This window comes from Notolepis coatsorum (assembly GCF_963971535.1).
Source record: "Notolepis coatsorum genome assembly, chromosome: 10".
NCBI classification, from domain to species: domain Eukaryota; kingdom Metazoa; phylum Chordata; class Actinopteri; order Aulopiformes; family Paralepididae; genus Notolepis; species Notolepis coatsorum.
In genome coordinates, this window is record NC_140174.1 from 26,814,867 (window position 1) to 26,831,468 (window position 16,602).

The 16,602-nt window shown below is 44.3% G+C and overlaps 1 protein-coding gene across 1 annotated transcript; it reads left to right on the forward strand.

Moving 5' to 3' along the window:
* Window positions 1-4,995: 4,995 nt before the first annotated feature.
* Window positions 4,996-11,472, forward strand: syt5b (synaptotagmin Vb; the record flags this gene model as incomplete). Its single annotated transcript, XM_084323866.1, has 7 exons — window positions 4,996-5,212; window positions 5,915-6,189; window positions 6,752-6,919; window positions 8,775-8,942; window positions 9,393-9,507; window positions 9,734-9,867; window positions 11,263-11,472. The coding sequence occupies 7 exons, from the start codon at window positions 4,996-4,998 to the stop codon at window positions 11,470-11,472; spliced, it is 1,287 nt and encodes a 428-aa protein (XP_084179992.1).
* Window positions 11,473-16,602: the final 5,130 nt, after the last annotated feature.

Below are 16,602 nucleotides of genomic sequence, written 5' to 3' on the forward strand. Positions count from 1 at the left end.
ATCTAAAAAACATCAAATGATGGGTAAAAGCAAAGAGCTCTCAAGACCTTCACAAACGGATTGTTGCAAATCATGAAAATAAAATTGGCTAAAGATGTATTTCACAACTTCAGAATCTTCCAGTAAGCACCATTGGGGGTATTATCCATAAGTGGAAGCAACATCACTCCATCATCAACCGGCCATGCACAGGTGCTCGCAACATTTCTGATCAGGGAGTCAGAAGGATACTTAGAAGAGTAGCCAGAACAACTGCCTCTTTGAACTGCTGCCGTCAGGCAAGCGATACCGGAGTCTTATGGCGAGCACAGAAAGACTCAGAAGGAGCTTCTATCCCCAGGCCATCAGGCTGCTAAACGAACAATAATCGCTAAACGAACAATAATCACTATGCAACAACCATCAAATGCACACAGCACACACACCCACACGCACACACACACTCACTCAAACAAACAACACACTGCAGCACCCACTCTCCACACTTTAGATCACACAAACACACTTACACTTTATATTTATTGATAAAGGATTTGCACTACAACTCGTACACCTACTGTGAATTGTACCTAAACTGCACCTCGTCCATTTATGCCTTGCACTATATAGTATTGTATATTAGTACACTGCACAGTATTGTATATTGTATGGTAACTACGTCTACGAACATTGTACATATGTCTAAACTGAACACTGTGACCTCTTTTTTTTTCTTCTAATTTTTACTATGTTTTTATTTCATACTTATCTTGTCATGCACAGTCTCTGGAGCGCAACAGTAAGAAGCATTTTGTACAAAAGTATTCTGTACTTCTGTATGACAACTATTAAAGAAACTTGAAACTTGAAACTTGAGAGCCATGGACCACTAGGAAAGAGCTCCAGAAAGACTTGGAGGCAGCAGGTACAACTGTGACAAAGGACCATAGGCAATGCACTCCACCGCCATGGCCTCTGTGTGCGCTCAGCCCGCAAGACTCCACTACTGAAAAAAAGACATGTTGAAGCTTGTTTAAAGTTTTCCTAACAACATTTGGACAAGCCAGTGAATTACTGGGAGCATGTACTCTGGTCAGATGAGACAAATGTTACTTTCTGGCTGTCACACAACACACCATGTTTGGAGGAGAAATGGCAGTGCACATTACCCGAATAACACTACCAACAGTCAAGTTTGGAGGTGGAAGTATCGTGGTGTGGGGCTGCTTCTCCTCTCCTGGCAGACTTCATATCATTGAAGGAACAATGAATGGAGCCATGTACAGAGAGATTCTTGAGATGAACCTGCTGCCATCCACCAGGATGCTGAGGATGACACATGGGTGGACCTTCCACCATGACAACAATCCAAAGCATACAGCAAAGGAAACTTGCAGTTGATTTCAGAGAAAGAAAATCAACTTGTTGGAATGGCCCAGTCAATCACCTGACTTAAACCCAATTGAACATTTGTGGAAGCATCTGAAGATCCAGATTCACAAGAGGCCCCTCCGCAATCTTCAAGATTTAAAGACTATCTGTGTAGAGGAATGGGCCAAAATCACACCTGAATACTGCGGGTGATTAGTTACATCATACAGAAAGCATCCTTGGAGCTGTCATTACAAACAAAGGCTTCTCCACTATGCATTGAATTAATTTCAGTTAGTGTGTTCAATACTTTTTTCCTATGTCATTCCACTTTATTACACATAACTTTATTTACGTATGGACTTTAATGTTTAGATTTTTTGTCTGGATTCCCTGAGTTAATACCAAAGTCTGGTGAAAATTTCACTTGAATGGCCACATTGGAAATATATTTACGGGACAAAATGCTGATGTGTTCAATACTTATTTCCCCCATTGTATATCGACTTGAAAAGTCTCCCGGCATCTCTACTTGTAAGGGTTATCCCAGGCCGAAGCCATTCGCTTTGGAGCCATGCAAGGAGGTCTCCTGGGGCTGCCTTGCACAGGATCTTCTTCTCACCACTATTACATGTAGACTAGATGTCCGGATGAAGGGGAGTGGACACAGGGCGACATGCCAAGAGATTAGCACCAGTAGTAAACCAGGATCTGCGCTTTGCACTGTTAATGGTAAGCCGAGGGAGGACCAGGGTGGAACATCCACTCTCAATGAAAGTAGTCCACAGATAGATAGATTGACCACGGAGAGGATTAGCGAGAGAGAGAGAGAGAGAGAGAGAGAGAGAGAGAGGAAGAATGCACTTCAATCTCTCCGCTCTAATGCATAAACCCCAGACTGCAGAATGGGCCAGAACGCCTCATCAACCTAATGAACAGGGCCGGTTACCTTCTGATGTCATCATGTCAACAAGGAGCATGTCAAACTGTTTATGTTTGAGATCCTTGAGGAAAAGCAGTATAAGAGGCAGAAGCTGATGGAGTGTCAGAGACATAAAGCAACAGATGTGTGATATTCTTGTATGGAGGGAGGGTGGGAGGGTTTGGGGTGGGATTAAATCTGCCTTAGTGATTTGACAGCCCTTTAGCCTAGATGGAATGGGCTGGGGGGGAGCCTGACAGTCATAGTCACTGGCATATAGTAGAACCAGAGAAGGATGGGTGTGTGAGGGGCTCCAGAAGGCCAGGGGGGAACTAGAACGTTTAGATAAAAGCTGCTCTGACAACTTTGTCGATATAGAAGAATATAAGAGGAAATATCACCAGGTAAGATCAAATATTGTGTTCTGTATTGATTTGAGTGATTGAAGAACTACTTGTCATCTACGTCAGTCACATTAAACTATTTTGATACTGGCAGAAAAAACGCTTCTCTTATTTGTAATTTTATGCATAAGTCATAAAAAATGTCATTGGCATTTATAAATATTAAGATTTTATATTATGCATGTCAAATTGATCATTTGATAATCTTTGCTTTTCAAATGGCTTCTCGCTCTGTTCCATTGTGCTGTGATCAACACTACCCTGATATTTCATACTATATCAAATGTTTTGAAAAAAGAAAATGCTCTTAATGACATCACACTATGTATTAGTGGCACACAAGTATTACGCTCTAATTTTGTAAAGTAAGTATAGAACTCATCTGCTTCATGTAAGCTGTGGGAAAACCGTCAAGTTTTGGTGTGAACTGCGCAACAAACCAGCCTTCGTATTTTAAATGCCTCGACATGGAGCCATCTGTCCAGAAACGTGTTGTGGTGATGGAATAGAGTGGTACATGTTACTTAGGACACATTGAGGGTCTTGAGAGATTTTGCATTAATATTGTAACTCCAGTTATTAAAGGAGGAATACAGTGCGAAGGATGAGTGAGAGGGTGGATATACGTGGTCGTGGTTATGGTTATGAGGAGGGTGAGAGGGCTGAGAGAATGGGGGGAACAGAGGGATTAGGGTCAGCCGTGTGGAGCATCTGGCTTAGAGTTGTTCCATGAAGCTCTGGTGTTGGACGTGCCGATCACATTAATATGTAGGATTACGCCGTGTGTAAACAGCGCTGTGTGTTAGTTCAGCACTACAGAGAGCAACACGACCACCACAGGAGGAGAGTAACTAACCTGTGTGTTAGTTCAGCACTACAGGAGGAGAGTAACTAACCTGTGTGTTAGTTCAGCACTACAGGAGGAGAGTAACTAACCTGTGTGTTAGTTCAGCACTACAGGAGGAGAGTAACTAACCTGTGTGTTAGTTCAGCACTACAGGAGGACAGTAACTAACCTGTGTGTTAGTTCAGCACCACAGGAGGAGAGTAACTAACCTGTGTGTTAGTTCAGCACCACAGGAGGAGAGTAACTAACCTGTGTGTTAGTTCAGCACCACAGGAGGAGAGTAACTAACCTGTGTGTTAGTTCAGCACCACAGGAGAGTAACTAACCTGTGTGTTAGTTCAGCACCACAGGAGGAGAGTAACTAACCTGTGTGTTAGTTCAGCACTACAGGAGGAGAGTAACTAACCTGTGTGTTAGTTCAGCACCACAGGAGGAGAGTAACTAACCTGTGTGTTAGTTCAGCACCACAGGAGGAGAGTAACTAACCTGTGTGTTAGTTCAGCACCACAGGAGGAGAGTAACTAACCTGTGTGTTAGTTCAGCACTACAGGAGGAGAGTAACTAACCTGTGTGTTAGTTCAGCACCACAGGAGGACAGTAACTAACCTGTGTGTTAGTTCAGCACCACAGGAGGACAGTAACTAACCTGTGTGTTAGTTCAGCACCACAGGAGGAGAGTAACTAACCGGTGTGTTAGTTCAGCACTACAGGAGGAGAGTAACTAACCTGTGTTAGTTCAGCACCACAGGAGGAGAGTAACTAACCTGTGTGTTAGTTCAGCACCACAGGAGGAGAGTAACTAACCTGTGTGTTAGTTCAGCACCACAGGAGGAGAGTAACTAACCTGTGTGTTAGTTCAGCACTACAGGAGGACAGTAACTAACCTGTGTGTTAGTTCAGCACCACAGGAGGAGAGTAACTAACCTGTGTGTTAGTTCAGCACCACAGGAGGACAGTAACTAACCTGTGTGTTAGTTCAGCACTACAGGAGGAGAGTAACTAACCTGTGTGTTAGTTCAGCACTACAGGAGGAGAGTAACTAACCTGTGTGTTAGTTCAGCACTACAGGCAGCAACATGACCTCTACAGGAGGATAGTAACTAACCTTTGTTTTCCATTATTCATTCAGCACTGCTGACCCCATCCTCCTCACTGCTGAACATTTGCCCGCATTTGTAAACTAAATGTAGAGACGATTGCTCGTCTGAGCTTGTTGCTTACCCAAACTAAATACAGGGCCATAACAGTTATTCCATACATCATGATATAGGTTTCCAAATCAGGGGGATTTTAAAAACTACAACATCTGCTGAAACTGGAGCAAACCTTTGTTCTGGCATCAAAAAGAACCTCCGTCCCCAACTTCAACCAAACATGCTAAAGGAAACACTTTTATCACAACATGAATAAACTGTACACCATAGTTAGGCTCCATGTCGAAGTTGAAAAGACTGTGTTGCTTTCCAGCTGACATGAGGTTGGCCAGCGCGGGGGTCCGGGCCCGTCGGGCTGCGGAAACTTCCGAACCAGGGCCGGAGGCGGTGCCAGAGCACACTCACCACGACCACGAGCATGAGCACGTCCATGAGCACGACCACGAGCACGTCCACAACCACACGGAACACCACAACGGTCACGACTATGACCACATGAAGAACAAGTTCATGAACGAGCTGGGACATTTGCCACGTAAGTCCTTCCTAGCAGATGGGAGGAACTGGGCGTGAGGAGTACAGATACTTTTTGTTGTTGTTTTACCATTAACACATTGGGTGCCAACGACGAGAAATCTCGTTGTTGGCCGCCATGCGTTGAGTGCCAATGACGACAAATCTCGTTATTTAATCGTTATTTCTTTTATTAGCGATATCCATTCATTTTACATCCATCCAGCCTCACGTTATCATTGGGACTGGCTCTGAGCTCTAAAAGGGCAAATACCGCCCCCTATCGTCTCCCGGATGGTATTGCACCCATTGGAATGGAGTCAATGGAAATGCACGAGAAAAAAAACTCCGGGCTCCACATTTTACTTCTGAGCCATGTAACCTGAGACTATTTCATTCATTGAGGCAACCGAAAGCAGCGTGGATTATCTGTTTCGAGGTATAACGTTGGATCAATAAACGCGATCGATATTTGGAATGGCGATCAGGAATTGGATTAATCTTTTTGCAGAACATCTGATGTGAGGTAAGGACTTTATTTGACCAGTCTTGGGGTAATCAGAGTTTTTTTTCACATCGTTCACAACATGTCTCCTGTGTACATAATGTACTTAAGTGTGACTATGGTGCATAGGAGAGTTCTTACAGTCCTTTTCAACCATAACAAAGATACTCGTCCTCTTTAGGGTGAATAGTGAGTAGTGCCTACCTCTTTCTCTTGTAGTTCCCATGTGGGCGGTGGCTGCCATCGTCATACTGGTGCTGACATTGGTGGGATGTTTCGCCTTCTGCGCCTTCAAGAAATGCTTTGGGAAAAAGAAGAAGCCAAAGAAAGTGAGAGAGAGGAAGGCGGGACGCCGCAAGCAGGCGAAGGAAGGAGAAGGAGAGGCTGGAGAGAAGGAGGGGGAGGGGAAGAAAGAAGGGGAGGAACAGGAGAAAGAGCAGGAGAAGTTGGGGAGGCTGGAGTTCTCCCTGGACTACAGCTTCACAGATGCCCAGGTACAGTAGGTCCCTTCATGTGCAGCGAAACAGAAAAACCCATAGTCGTCGTATATCAGTGATCCCGATTCTCTGGATACTAGCAGCGCGATCGATGGATTTGACTGGCAAGACTAAGCACGTAATTATGAGTGGGAAATTCGATTATATTTGCATAATAGAGTCAATCAAATCCTATGATTATTAGTCGACTAAGAATTTTTCTCATCCTACTTTAAATAGATAAAATCCTAGAGTAATACAAAAATAAATAAAAAGTAAATAAAAATATTTTGGCCAGTCCAAAATGTATGTTGTTGTTTACATGTTGCATGGAAGTATACCCTCCCTACTTCCCATTTCCCTGCATTAATTTCAACGTGACTGTAAATGAGGGAAAGCTCAGTTGTCTTTCGTGTTTAGATAAAGGCTTGAAATTAAACATGGCATGCACCCGATTGGATAAATTACACGCTGGTGCTCTAGTGCGACGTCTAGTGGATGAATGTTATCCATAGCACCTTTAACCCCAGCTTCTTCCACTGACCACTGACACATTCTCTTTGTCTGCCTGTCTCCACAGCTCATCGTGGGCATCCTGCAGGCTCAGGAACTTGCTGCCATGGATATGGGGGGCACCTCAGACCCCTACGTCAAAGTCTTCCTGTTACCGGACAAGAAGAAAAAGCATGAGACCAAGGTCCAGCGCAAGAACCTGTGTCCGGTCTTCAACGAGACCTTCATCTTCAAGGTGCGACACCAGCGCCTTGTGTTTGATTATTACGTTCGCCATGTCTCTTGTCTGTCGTTGCGCTTGTTCTTCCTCTCGTCTTTATGTCTCTTGTCACGGTTCTTGTGTGGATGTTCCAGGTTGTTGATGAGATATCACCTTTTGTCCCTCTTCATGGGGCAGAAGTTGGGCCTCTGCCTCTACTCCCTTCGCCTTTAGACTCTCATGCCTTAAATGACGTCTTTTTATTTAATTTTTTTTTATCTCTTTCTCCGATTTTTTCTCTGTTTTTCTCCCCGTCCCAATTTTAGTCGTTGTGCCAATTCCCCCCCCCCCCCCCCCCCCCCCTTACCCTACCTGGTTGTTGTGCGCATGTTCTCCTACTGGTCGGTACAAGGGAACCCTGAAGTATCTGCACGCTTCCTCCGACACGTGCGGTGACAGCCAGTGGCTCTCTTCTCACCTGGCAGCGAGGGCTCTCATTGGTGAAGTGTAACGCGTGGGAGGTCACGCTGCCTTCCTCAAGTCCTGCCCCCGCTGAGCAAGCGCCCAGACCTGACCTGTAGGGGCGGATTTAGGATTATAGGAGATCCGGGGCTTAGCCCAGATCGGTGCCCGCTTTTTTTTTTTTTATAATTTTTTTTGAATTTAATTAACCTGTATGTGCAATTTCCTGCAATATAGAGCCTTCAATCTTGACCAATAAAGCTGCTCTTTTCACTATAAAACTCAGTTAACCATAACGTAGTTATGGTTAGATTTATATATTGGGGGGGGATATATCATATTTTTCATATGATCAAAAAGTGGTGGAGCAAGAGCATACCTTTGCTCCCCCAAGTTCAATAGTGGGAGAGCAGAGATGCTCCGAATGCTCTTATGGCCAGGCGTCTATGATTCACTGATACAAAGTAAAATAGTGCAGTGCAATAAAATAGTTAGTAAAATAGAATAAAATAATGCAATAGTGCATTGCAATAAAATAGTTATCATCGTATTTTTTCGGGAGGCCGGTAAGGAGTGCATTACAGTAGTCGAGTTGGCTTGAGATAAAGGCATGGATCTGGTTTTCAGCGTCCTTTTGATTTATAAATGGCCGTACTTTAGCTATGTTTCTAAGGTGGAAGAATTAAGTTTTTGTCAACTTGTTGATTGTGATTTAAAGCTTAGGTCTGAGTCTACCATGACACCAAGACTTAACTCACTCAAATACAGTTAGCAGCTGGATAGACCACAGATGGGAATTAGCTTCTGCTAAATCTGGTGCAAACATATTTTCATGTAACAATAATTAAATTAAATTTTTTTTAATTTTTTTTTTAAATAGATTCGGGGCTTTTCAGAAAACATTCGGGGCTTGAGCCCAAGTAGCCACCCCCTAGCCCCGCCCCTGCTGACCTGTAGGCGTCACTGTCCACAACGCCAGTTTCCCACCCACGGCTTCCCTCCCCCTAACCCAGCCAAACGAGTTAGTATAGCGATCAGCCCAAGCCAAGGCAATGCTGACTCCGGGAGTCGAGACCGCAGTCTCTTGCATTGGTGACGAGCGCAATCTCCGCTACGCCACCTAACCGCCACGCCACCTGACCGCCCCAAATTACGTCTTTTAATGTATCTTTCCCCCTACATTTAAAAAAAATTATCTAAATTCAAATAATGCATTTCATTTTTCTCCTGTCCTCACATGTTCTTCATTATTTGTCTGGGTTTGCCAAAAAGCATTACATGTAGACAAACATGGTTGGTTTTGTGTGATATATTGGATCATCCGCCATCTTGGAAAACATGTTCCAATGTAGATTTCTTATTTTATTTGATACAATACTGTATATTCCCCTTGTGAATGTACTTTTTGATAATACCATCCTCTTTCAAGATCCCATATGCAGAGTTGGGCGGGAAGACCTTGGTGTTGCAAGTCTACGACTTTGACCGTTTCTCCAAGCATGACGAGATCGGAGAGATAAAGATCCCCATGAACAGTGTGGATCTGGGACAACCGATGCAGCAGTGGAGGGACTTGGAGAGTGGTGAGAAAGAGGAGGTACTGTATGCAATGCTTCAGTTTAGCCACCTTTAAACAATTCTGTGTGAATAATATGAAAGTGATATCAAATATACAGTATATAAAAATGAGCTTGACATCAAATGGACCGCATTTATACTGGGGGGGTGACAGTGGCTCAGGAGGTAGAGCGGTCGACTGGTAATCTGAAGGTTCCCACTTCGATCCCTGTTCCCCCGGCAGCGTATTGAAGTGTCCTCGAGTGAGACGAGCAGGTTGGCACCTGACATGGTTGCCTTGAATGGGTGAATGCGAGGCATAATGCACTCCGCATCAGCACTCATAAACTATGTGTGCCACACCAATTTCAGGAAAATAACCAGATCAGCTTCAAAAGATTCATAGAAAATCTCACTTTACTTCAATCCTCAGTTTCTGCCTGACTCATATACTATAATAATATTGTCAAAATGTGTCTCTTTGCAGCAAGAAAAACTGGGTGATATTTGCATCTCCCTACGCTATGTGCCCACTGCTGGCAAGCTGACGGTCAACATTATGGAGGCAAAGAACCTGAAGAAGATGGATGTTGGTGGCTTATCAGGTAGAACTAACCAATAAGCTACAAGTGGCTTTTCAACCTAATAATATTATATTATTAAGGGTATATTATACGGTACCCTTACTCCTTCATCTAATGTCTCAGCAATGGTGTCCTTCTACTATGACCGAGCAACGCCACATCCTGAGAAAGGTAGTGGCTCATCATCAGATTCTTGAACAGAAACAACAGATTACAGCAGATTCTTCCCTGCTTTCTTCTCCATTAGATCCATTTGTAAAGATTGTCCTGCAGCAGAACGGGAAGCGGATCAAGAAAAAGAAGACGACGGTCAAAAAGAACACCCTCAACCCGTACTTCAACGAGAGCTTCAGCTTCGACGTCCCCTTTGAGCAGATACAGGTACAGTAAGACGTCCCCTTTGAGCAGATACAGGTACAGTAAGACGTCCTCTTTGAGCAGATACAGGTACAGTAAGACATCCCCTTTGAGCAGATACAGGTACAGTAAGATGTCCCCTTTGAGCAGATACAGGTACAGTAAGACGTCCTCTTTGAGCAGATACAGGTACAGTAAGACGTCCTCTTTGAGCAGATCCAGGTACAGTAAGACGTCCTCTTTGAGCAGATACAGGTACAGTAAGACGTCCTCTTTGAGCAGATACAGGTACAGTAAGACGTCCCCTTTGAGCAGATACAGGTACAGTAAGACGTCCCCTTTGAGCAGATACAGGTACAGTAAGACGTCCCCTTTGAGCAGATACATGTACAGTAAGACGTCCCCTTTGAGCAGATACAGGTACAGTAAGACGTCCCCTTTGAGCAGATACATGTACAGTAAGACGTCCCCTTTGAGCAGATACAGGTACAGTAAGACGTCCCCTTTGAGCAGATACAGGTACAGTAAGACGTCCCCTTTGAGCAGATACAGGTACAGTAAGACGTCCCCTTTGAGCAGATACATGTACAGTAAGACGTCCCCTTTGAGCAGATACAGGTACAGTAAGACGTCCCCTTTGAGCAGATACATGTACAGTAAGACGTCCCCTTTGAGCAGATACAGGTACAGTAAGACGTCCCCTTTGAGCAGATACAGTAAGACGTCCTCTTTGAGCAGATAGTTAGGTGTCCCCTTTGAGCAGGTACAGTAAGATGTCCCCCTTTGAGCAGATAGGTACAGTAAGACGTCCTCTTTGAGCAGATACAGGTACAGTAAGACGTCCTCTTTGAGCAGATACAGGTACAGTAAGACATCCCCTTTGAGCAGATACAGGTACAGTAAGACGTCCCCTTTGAGCAGATACAGGTACAGTAAGACGTCCCCTTTGAGCAGATACAGGTACAGTAAGACATCCTCTTTGAGCAGATAGTTAGGTGTCCCCTTTGAGCAGATACTGGTAAGACGTCCCCTTTGAGCAGATACAGATACAGATTCCCTTTGTGTAAGACATTTCATCACATCACTCATTGTAAAACATCTGGATGTGTTGAGGTTGGGGCTGTTTACTCATCTAAATAAATTCTTAGTCAACTCATAGTCATAGAACTTCCTTGGCTAACGGATTATATTATAACTATTATACTCTATTTTACAAATCTGTAGAATTACGTTTCCCACATCATGCAGAAGGACCACTTTAAATTTAGTACTTATCAGAGATGTGCAGGAAATAACTCATTCAGCACGATTTATTAACTTTTCTTTTTTTTTACGAGGAAGTCTCTGTCAACTTACGAGGGGTCAGCCCTGGTTGACATGTATTTTGTGTGATTTGACGAACCCCGTCTTCTCTTTCAGAAAGTGCAGGTTGTCATAACGGTGTTCGACTACGACAAGCTGGGCAGCAACGACGCCATCGGCAAGTCGTTCATGGGCTACGGAGCCACGGGAGTCGGCCTGCGCCACTGGTCCGACATGTTGGCCAATCCCAGACGACCGGTAGCCCAGTGGCACACTCTGCTGCCAGAGGAAGAGGTCGACGCGGCGGTCAAGGCTAAACCTCGCTAAAAAAACATACCTTTCTGTGTTTGCAAAAGACACAATTTTGTTTTTAAATGTTTATCCAGATATTTATTCAATTAATATGTCCAGTTGCCATACCTTTTGTTTTTTTGCAGGGAGGTTTTTGGTGTGTGTGTGTGTGTGTGTGTGTGTGTGTGTGTGTGTGTGTGTGTGTGTGTGTGTGTGTGTGTGTGTGTGTGTGTGTGTGTGTGTGTGTGTGTGTGTGTGTGTGTGTGTGTGTGTGCGTGTGCATGTGCATGTGTATGTGTGATTTTGCCATTTGGTTGTATTTAAAACTTCTGACTGACACTTCTTTTGCTGTCTAAATGTATAGCTGAAAAGTTTCTCTTTTGTATATGTGATCATACACACTGTAGACCTACAGCCTTGTGAGGCTAAATGAAGGACTGAATTCATTGTTCTCTACAGTGTTTCTCCTACAATATTGTGTAGCAGTGGACTGTGGGAGGCATGGGATCATATTTCCAGTGTCTGTTTGCATCTTATTTGAATACTTGCAGTATAGCATTAGCCTATTATATGAACTAGGTGTGCAATTATCCTATATTTGTTTATTTTAAGTTGTGCAACAAGGCCATTTAATAAATTGTCATCGTCTCTACATTTCTGTCGTAGTGTGGAGGCACACTTCAAGCCATGTGTGATGAATAGAAATCGTTGGTGTAATATGGGGGTGAGGTTCTTTGTCATATCTGTGAAAACACTACAGAATAGTTTTAAATGAGTAACAACTAATATAATATGCTTGTTTTGTATGTTTTATAGTGCTGTAATTAATGATGTGTGGTGGTGCAACAGTGTTATAAATATACAGGCTTGGCTATGTTCTGTGGCTTCAGAAATAAACACTAATAAATTCATATTTGACATATTCTTTTTCTTACTAAGGCCTACTAATATCAGTGGCGGTTCTAGACCCTTTTTAGGGAAGCTGAAAAAAATGTAATATTTTGTAATAAATGTAATATTTTCAAAGACGTTGGTAATGTCATGTCAAGTCCCAGTCCGACATTCAACACAAGACGTGGAAGCAGATGTAGCTTGCTACCTACTGTAACTAGTTTAGTAATAGTGCATAATTTGCCAGTGCTGATGGGCAACAAGACAAGTATGTTGAAACGTTAGCTAGCACTATATAAAATTGCTGACTATTCTGACAGAGAACGTTGTCAAATTGGTCATTAGTTCCATGGTGCTGGTGTAATCAGAGGTGCGTTGCTCATGGGACGGGGCTGCACGCCCGCGGATGAGGTAACAAAATACTATTTTGAGGCCGCAACATATTTTTTTCATTTTGCGTGGCAGCAATAAGCAATGTGCACACATATATACGCACGCACGATATCAATTGTATAAGATTTATTTAGGATAACTAAAGACAGGACTTTACTAAAGGTTGACACTCACAGTAATTTCTTCCAGAACAAGCTTAAAATAGCAAAGGATATATGGTTGATCATTTGTCTCTCTCTCTCTCTCTCTCTCTCTCTCTCTCTCTCTCTCTCTCTCTCTCTCTCTCTCTCTCTCTCTCTCTCTCTCTCTTTGTCATGAGACAAAAAGAAATGCCTTTGAAAACAATATGTAAAGATATATAAGATGGTATTGTTCACACTATGGTGAGGCATGAGACATGGTGTTTACACATTCAAGTGGTTAGGGCTGGGCGATATAACGATAACGCTAATTATCGCGATATATTTTAATAATCGATATCGGATTTTTTTTTATTAACACATTGGGCGCCATGCATTGTGCCCATAATTATGCCCTCTCTGCCACCGCTGTAAGCCTATGGAGATGTTTACCTTCTTTGCAGGGCTATAACTTTTTAAATATTATAGCTATATCTGCATTTACTATGGCCCATTCAACATCGGGTATCTATCTTTCCGGATGTGGGAACGTTATATTCTTTCATTCATACATTGTTGTGTTAATACCGTTGAGAATATAAGTATGTTTTAAGATTTTCTGCTGTAATTCCAAAAATGCTAGTTATAGGCCCTGAAGGATAGATTATCGATTGGCGTTTCTTTCCTATACAAGCTATATTAAAAAATTCAAATGTATATGATCGGTATACATTATGCTTCATCATGCGTGAAGGATAATTCCTTGATCGTCAGTAACGGCTTTATTTAGTATGGGTTGATATATTGATCAGACTGATTGCAAACAAAGAAATGGACAATCAAGCTGAAAGTAACGTTAGTGTCCTCTTACCGTTCGCCGATGAGACTGGAGGAAAAGATCCCAATTATTTGACTGCTAGATCCATTTCCGGTTTGTATGACGCAATAAACGCCGAAATCATATCGATTATTGCGTTTAGAAAGCGATCCAAATGCACTCAAGTGTGTATATTGAACAACGCCACAATATATCTCTGGCGGAGGAATTTCCTCGATGCACCGATCGCCACTTCTGGTTTGGCGTGAGTGTAACTCGCCCAACCATCCACCAGGCAGTGGTATTGAGGCGTTGCAATATCAGAACAGGATCCGGCTGCGAGGGAGGCTGGATGAATTATGAATGTAATGTAAAGTAATGGCTTTTGTTGTGAAGGGCCAGATTAAACCGAATATATATATTTATTTATATATATATATTTAATTGTATTTGTATATTCTCTAATATTCCCTGATATCCCTTGTATATTCCTTGTACAATATGCATTGAATATCCATTCTAGCCTACTGAACATCCCATAATAGTCTCCATTCTACTATTGGTCGAGACCTTGGTGCCAGGCTGCCATACCCCTCAGACCCAGTTCAAACGTACCGCTCAACATGTACGAACAAGTCCTAGTTCCGCGTAGGAATCTGGCTACCGCACAACTAATGGGACTATTTGTTCATAGTGCGTATATATACTGCGCTACTAAAGTAGGACTTTCCTTTTCAGTCCAGTTTCTTACCCTCCAATAGAGTCACAGACGTAAAGCCTCCCCGCGACGCCACGTGTGGGAGTAAGGCCAAGTTCGGCTTACCATCGGTATTGAGACATCGTGTATATTAATATTTGAATAGTCATATTTGGCACTATATCGTCGAGTTGGACGTAGTCTATTAAGCTAATAATAGTCTGTTAATATATAGTGCTTCGTACGGTGAGAATACTACCGTAGTCAGTACCCCATCGTTTCGGGCAGAGAACTGGCTGCTTATCCAGGGTGGTTGACCCCACGTGAAGCTACACCCGAGGAGCCCCAGAGCCGACGAGCGAGTGGACCTGTATACCGGATTATTCTACCGACGACAGCCCGCCTTCCCCGGCACGGATTATGCTTTGTATACGTTGATTATTCCATGGATAAAGACCCCCGACACTGCCGTGTGTTGGAACCCCCCCCCCTGGAGAGGACGCAAGGTGAGGAGACGCTCTGCAAGACGAGGTCGCTTCACGTCTCTCCTCCGTGGACCGGAGGACGCCGGCCCACAAAGAGTCCACCTGCTTTCATCTGTGGTCCAAGGATCGCCGGCGCATTGAACGGCACTACAGTGGGTTCACCTGGGATACCCTTGGCCGGATGAGGCGGCCGGACTCTACCCCCCCCCCCCCTTCCTACTCCTGTCGGCTTACAATCGACCGGATTAACCCCCCCCTAGTGTATCCAGTCTATAATCATTAAAGTATCATTGCTGTTATTCCTTAAACTATTCCAGGTCGTATATGTACCACCTGCGCCTTCAGAGATTGGACATTCTCTATTGATATACCGACGAATACTCTTGCCATAAAAGTGCATACTAATTCCCATTCATAAATGTGATTGATTTGATTAAGTGCTTGCTCTACACACCATCGCTGTGTAGAAATAAAGACCTATTTCTAATTCGTACATTTGTGTTGGATCCGTTTCATCTACGTGACAGTGTTCATCATAATATATTTATGCCGAGTACTGGGTGGCCGAATATTAAGTACAAAGGTAGTGGTAGTAAGTATCATATCTAGTAATACAGTCAGGGAATTGTACCCCTCAGTTACAATTGGTCCTTCGAGCCGGAGGGTAATTAGTGTAATATTAATATAGTGTTATTAATATTGAAATGGCCTATGATGAACACTCCACGAAACGATCCTCCTAACCAACGCCCGCAGCGCGAACGACGGCTCCCTCAGTACTTAGAGGCTTACGCTGTCAGTCAACAACCTAGTCTTCTACTAACAGTAAACGCGGTAAAACTAGAAAGTAAAAGTATGTCTAACCCCAACGCCCAGACTACCCCGACCATAGAGGCCCCTACGGGTTCTAATGTAACTGACCAAGTTCACGGTGGGGACCAGTGGGAACCAGACATGACTTCACACCCCGCCAGTACTGAAGAAGTAGTCCCAGATGAGTCCCGGGAGGACCAATACAACGCTACCGAGAGAGAACTCGGCACGGAAGAAGACGGGGAGAGCACCGTGGAGATAGAGCTCCAAGGCTCCGCAAGGAGTACCCCGAGGGAAGGCTCCCCTATACAACCGCCTTCCCCCAGCGAGGCAGAGAGGACCCTACAGCAGGCCTTCCTCATCAGCCTGAACGCCGCTGCTGAACGCGACCGACTGCAGATCCAGCAGCGGAGCGAAGAAGAGCATATACGTCTAGAAATAAGACGCATTCAGAGAGAAGAGAATGTGGCCCGAGACCGAGCAGACAGCCAGCGAGCAGCTGCTGGTGCTCTACGGGACGCAGAGCGCGACAGACAGCAAGCGCAACTAATAGAACAGCTGATCAGACGGACAACACCCTCTCCCTCCGCCAGAGGCTCCAGGAACTCGTCTAGACACACCTCCAGGGCGGCATCCCCTAGCCGAGTAAACAACCCTGAACTTGACCAACAGACGAGGTCTATACCCCCCACAGACCACCTCCCCCCACCGGTCCAAGCGAGACCTAGCAACCGGGAAGGAGCAGCATATCCTGTGGAGAGGCTAAACCAGAGACTACAAGCACTGGATGACCTAACTGAAGACGAAGAGGAAGAGGAGGAGAACCACGCCCGACGACAGCACAGTACTCTACCGGACCAGGAGGTCCGGTACAGCCCAGGCTATACTCCCGCGGAGCTGCGCTACAGACCCCCGACTCTATACCCGGGTGAGCACGACGCACGACCCGCA